Source organism: Arachis stenosperma, chromosome 2 (genome assembly GCF_014773155.1).
Source record: "Arachis stenosperma cultivar V10309 chromosome 2, arast.V10309.gnm1.PFL2, whole genome shotgun sequence".
Classification (NCBI taxonomy): domain Eukaryota; kingdom Viridiplantae; phylum Streptophyta; class Magnoliopsida; order Fabales; family Fabaceae; genus Arachis; species Arachis stenosperma.
Window position 1 is genome coordinate 101,668,118 of NC_080378.1, and position 5,736 is coordinate 101,673,853.

General features: G+C 39.7%; 1 protein-coding gene across 1 annotated transcript; it reads right to left on the bottom strand.

The window, feature by feature from the left end:
* Nucleotides 1-620: 620 nt before the first annotated feature.
* LOC130963310 (uncharacterized) lies at nucleotides 621-2,423 on the bottom strand. Its single transcript, XM_057889440.1, has 4 exons — nucleotides 2,174-2,423; nucleotides 2,014-2,080; nucleotides 765-1,965; nucleotides 621-632 (listed from the first exon to the last, which is right to left on the bottom strand). Exons 1-4 carry the CDS (start codon nucleotides 2,421-2,423, stop codon nucleotides 621-623), a joined length of 1,530 nt encoding a protein of 509 aa, XP_057745423.1.
* Between the last annotated feature and the right edge of the window lie 3,313 nt (nucleotides 2,424-5,736).

Consider the following 5,736-nt stretch of genomic DNA (forward strand, 5'->3'; position numbering starts at 1 on the left):
TGGCGCCTACCCAGCCATCTTCGATTCAGCACTTTATGACATATCAGAGTAGCTACGAGGTTGGCGGTTCATCACAGGGAGGTACACAGGACTTAATTGATTCTATGGACAGAGTTGGGTGGACAAATTTCTCTTCTTTTTTTGACGGTTTGGACCATTTCATTCCTCAGCAAGCATCCCCGCATACACCAACAAATCTTGCACTCGCGTTGCCCCGATCCGACACTGAGACTCAACCTGCGCCTGCGGGGAGGAGGTCTACCTGCATCTGTGACACAGCTGGCTCTGCACTCCATCCCTACGACGCTATGCAAATGCAGGGTCGACGTCTTTCTTACACTGGGGCTGATGAAAGCGTGAACGAGGACGAGAGAAATCATGGTCGTCCCCGCCGGATCACTCGAGCTCCTCCGTGTGGCACAGGCGGCAGACTTGGGCACGAGCACCATTAGCCTTCTTTCAGTTGTCATCTGTTATAGGTTTTATCGTTTAGTTATCCTATTACCGATCGATGTTATATGTTTTACCGTTTAGTTATCATAATGTACTCGTACCATTTATGTATTGTTCTATATGTTTGTGTTATGTATTGGTTTGTTGTCGTCAATCATGTATTTTTTTTAACGATCGTACTGCATTTTATTTTCATATTAGTTTGTTTACATAAACAACACAGGCAAAACGAACTTAACATAACAAGAATAAACAACCTGGATTCCTTAATACAATAAAAGTCATATAACTGAAAAAAAAAAAAGAAATACAATACACCAAGCTGGTGGCATTCTAGGTTGCATTAGCGTTGGGACAATGTCGCGCCTTGTATGTCCTGTTTGCCTGCAAAGGCCACACCGCTTACCGAGTCCCGGCTCAACCTCGTCCATCTCATTCCGGATCCTCGTAGTCATCGGACGTCCTTCAAGTGTGCGTCGTAGGAGGGGATTGGGACAGACACGCGGGCCTTCATAAGGGGGCCACATATCCTCATCCGGCATTGGCTGGAACTCCATCTCATAGACCCGAAAGACGCTCTCGATGCGATAAACCAAATCAACATACTGTTGCCACTCTAGTCTCGCGTAGGCGCAAGCGGCTAGAGCATGAGCACATGGGTAGTGTAACGCCTGGAAGTAACCACAGTCACATCTGTGAAATTGAAGGTTAACCCTAAACCGAGACTGCACCCCTGCAGCAGCTATCTCGTCGACTGTGAATACGGTTGTGGCTCTATCGAACGACGTCACTAACATCTGAGATATTCCCTCACGGTTCACTAATATGGCTTTTTGCAGGAACTGTGAGAACACCTGACCACTTGCAATCTGCGCTTGTGCTTGCCGACCCTTGATGACGAATAACTCATTTAGGCGATGGTAGGTAGACTTCACAATTGCACAGACTAATAGATTTCTAGTGCCCTTTAGGACGGAGTTGATACACTCAGAAAGATTGGTCGTTATGTGACCATATTGTCGGCCCTCATCAAGGTGCTGCAGCCATTTAGGTGGCTCTAACCCTCGTATCCAACCCATCATCTGCGGTGATACTACAGGATCCTCGCTGCTAATTAACTCAAGATAGTACTGCGCCTGCTCTTGCGTCTTCGAATAAGCGGCATTAACCAGGTGTCTTTTGACCTCCTTACTCTTGAAACTTGTTGCGAAGTTGGAGGCAATATGTCGTACACAGTAAGCATTGTGATCCCAACCACATCCTTCACGCTCCAATACGGCCTTTATTGCAGCATGCCTGTCGAAGATAAGAAGCACTCCTGGCCTAGTCGCTACATGTCTCCTCAAATTAGTCAGGAAGAAGTACCATGAATCTGTGTTCTCTCTTTCTACGAGGGCGAAAGCGACGGGCAGAATGTTATTGTTTCCATACTGTGCTATGCCCATGAGAAGGGTGCCAGCGTACTTACCGTACAGGTGTGTTCCGTCTACTGACACCAGCGGCTTGCAATGCCTAAACGCTTAAACACACGATGGGAATGACCAGAAGACCTAGTGAAACATGACACTATCACGGTCAAGGGTGTTTCCAACATAGTACGGAACCGTTTGGAGGTCAACAATTGTCCCTGTTGTGAAATTAGTTTACTTGGTCAAAGTTGTTAAGGAGTAAATTGACAATAAAGAGCAAAGACCATACGAAAGTAAAACGCAAGGAATACCTGGGACAAAAGCTTGCAGCGCATTGAAGTATCTGCGCAGCTGGTCATACGAATCGTCCCAATCACTATAGAGCCTTGCGATTGCCTTCTGCTTCGTGTGCCAAACCTTCTTGTAAGACACCTTGTACCCATACGCTGACTCTATCAATCCTTGCAACACCTTTACACAGATAGTCGCATCAGCATGCACCATGGGGAATATGTGCTGGCAGATCACATTGCTATCTAGTTGAGCATGGTCTTGAGACATCGAACTTGCCAAGCAACTATGAGGCCCTTCATATTTTCAAATTTCCCAAAATCTGGAAGACCTTGTCTTCGCAACCCATACCATCCAACGACATTGATCACCGAACTGCTTGCATCGACATACATACCTCCTTTGGTCTGACTCTACGACCTTATACTCTGCACTCCTACGAATGTTGTAGTTTTTCACTGCCAGCATCGCTGTTTCCCGGTTCAGAAACCTTAACCCAATCTCGAGCTCCATCTCGCCTGAGAGAGGGTAGCTACTATGTCTGTCCTCTGCATTACTCGAATGCATTGCTCCAATATTTAGGGACAGGTAGTGTGCAGGTGTACTGGAGGATACACCTCCACCTACCGGTTCGACAAGTGTTGGAGGAACAGAGTCGCCATGCAGAGATTGCGTTTCCGGAACGGCTTCTGCCTCATCATTACTGAATTCTTCAATGTCATCCTCGTCAGAACTTTCAGGGATGCCAACATCGGGATGCCTATCGAACCCATGTAAGGTTGAAGTGGAGGGGTGCACTTCACGAAAATTTGCATTCTGTTCCCACACAACAAACGCATTGAAGCTTGGACTACGGGCCCTACTTGTATCCGGACCCGGTACAAAATCAGCCACTCCCAGATTTCTCACACCATCCACATTATTGGAACTGGACGAGCTTCCGCCAATATCCTGAATATTCAGACAAAACTCCAACGAATATATGGTACCTATGCTACGATGATAAGAGAACATCATTGACACCTACTGATCAGATTTTATCTGCATTTTTTGATACGCAAATGAGTTGGCCATTGCCACCGGCATCCTGTAAGTCAACTTCGTGATTTCTTTTTTCCCAACCATTCTGGTTTGAATCAGAATTAGATTCTTCAGATCCTGTAACGATGTCTGTGGTGGAATCATTATCCATAATGGATCGTCGCAAACGAATGTAATACCTTCCGCTGTATGAAAAATTTATCTATTGGGATATATAATTAAATACACGTTCTCCGAAGCCATACACAAAACAACCCAATCTGAATACCCAAAAAAATTTTTAAGAAAGAAAGAAGCTTGTGAACTTGAGAGAGAATGTTGGAGAGTTGCAAGAGAGTGGATACAGAATGGCTTCTTCCGTGGTTGATCCAGCAACGTTTATATAGGCAAACCACGATCTCATTTCGTGGCCTGTGCACAAGAAGTAACCCAACTCGCATCCACTGCAATTGAGTTGGGGCCAACTCGTGGCCGCCGACCCAGATGTGCCCCATTTCGTAGGTGACAGGCACTAATTGGGATCTACTATTTTGTGGCCGCCGCTATTGAGTTGGAACCTGCTGCTGCTTTTTTCATTTCACGGGCGCTCCACCAGAAATGAAGTTGAAACCCATTTCGTGGGCGGCGGCCAAGACATGGGCATGCATATTTCAGTAACGTTTTTTTGCCGTGAGTATTCTGGGAATTAAAATTTTTTCTATGCATAATTATATAAAAAAGCCGATATGACATGTTATGGAGACTTAAATTTTTGTCCAATATAATCATACTTCTTTTTTTCTTTTTTTGATGATAAAATGGGGTTTAAAGACTATAAAAAAAAGGAACAAAGATTACAAAATAGTTACTAAATGAGTAAGATGGCCCTTTTACCGGTAACATCTAATATACTTCTCAACTCAACTGGTGGATTATCTACAAATTGGTATCCAGAGTTCTTTTTTAAACTCTTTTTTGTCAACCAATCAAGTGCAATGTTACCTTCTCTGTATGAATATTTAAGTTTGATAACTCATTGTTTTTCAGCTGTTAAACGAATTTTTTGTAATTCAAATTTAGAGACAATTTTAAATAGAAATTTTTTGGGTTGGTTCGGTATCTAATATTCTTGAAGCGATACTTATTTTTTTTTAGTATCAGTTTTATCATGCATCAAAGTCTTTTATTTTTATCATAATTTTTTTTATGTTTCTTTTATATTTTTTTTAAATGATGAGCTAAAAGATTAAAATAAAATTAATCTTACAAATTGAAATACTTCAAAAGTAAATGAACTTGACTGAATCATAAAGTATATTACAAAATAAATAACAGAGAATAAAAAACAAACTTTGAATATAAAAGGACTAAATTTAAACTTGCTGAAAGCAATAAACTACAATGAAAAGAATAGAATTAGGGAAAAAAAGAATGGAAAAAATTTACAGAATCGGACATGAATCTCAAACAGTAATTGAGATATGAGAATTTGTGTGTGTTACCGGAAAGAATTTTCAACCTCTTTTACTCCATACTTGCTTCTCTGTCTATAGGCTTCTTCCATCAATCCAATGTTACCACTTGACAATATGTTTCTCAACTTAAAAATAATTGTTCTTGTCAAAACGTTTCGTAATAACTGGTCTCTTTTGGTCACATTTTTTTTAGACTTTGTTTGGATATAAGAAAGAAAATGAAAAGAAAGAAAATAAGAGAAAAAAAATGAGAAGAAAAAAATAGAAAAACAGTGAAATTATTTGTGTATTATTTCGATGAAGAGAAAATGGATAGAAAGAAAATAAAGAGAAAATTTTCTTTTGTTTGAATGAAAAGAAAAGTGAAAAGAAGGAAAATTATAATAATATAAAATTATATTAATATTCTTAAATATTTTGTTTTCTTTATTAATCAAAAGATAAATTTATAATTTGACTAACTTTTATCCATTTTCCTTCTATTTTCATTTCATCCATAGAGAAAATTTTTTATGGACCTACCTTATATTTTTTTTTCCATCCAATTTTTCTTTCCTATCCAAACAACAAAAAATTCACTTTTCCACTATTTTTTTTATTTTTATTTTCTTTCTCTTTATTTTCTATAAATTCAAACAACCTATTAGGAAAAGTATAAAAAACCAATAGAATATTTATACAATGTATACAATGAAGATTTAGGAAGTATTAAAAATATAACTATTTGTATTATTTTTTTGGAAAAACTACCAAAAGTACCCATGAAATTTACGAACGCTGACAAAAGTACCCATAAACTAAGGAAATTAACGCTGTACCCATAAAAGATGGATTTCGTCTGACAAAAGTATCCAAATCCTAAATTTTTATTGATTTTTTAATAAAATTCCTAAACTACCCTACACTCAACCTCAACTCACTTTTTCAACCTTTCATAACCCAATCTGCTCCAACCCTTACCATGGAGTCCGAAACTACTCCTACAACAAACCAGACCGAAATCAATGGTAGTGGTGGTGGTGGTGGAGGATCCGACCTCAACCGATTCACTCATAAGTTACAATCCATACCCAAACCAAATCAATCAA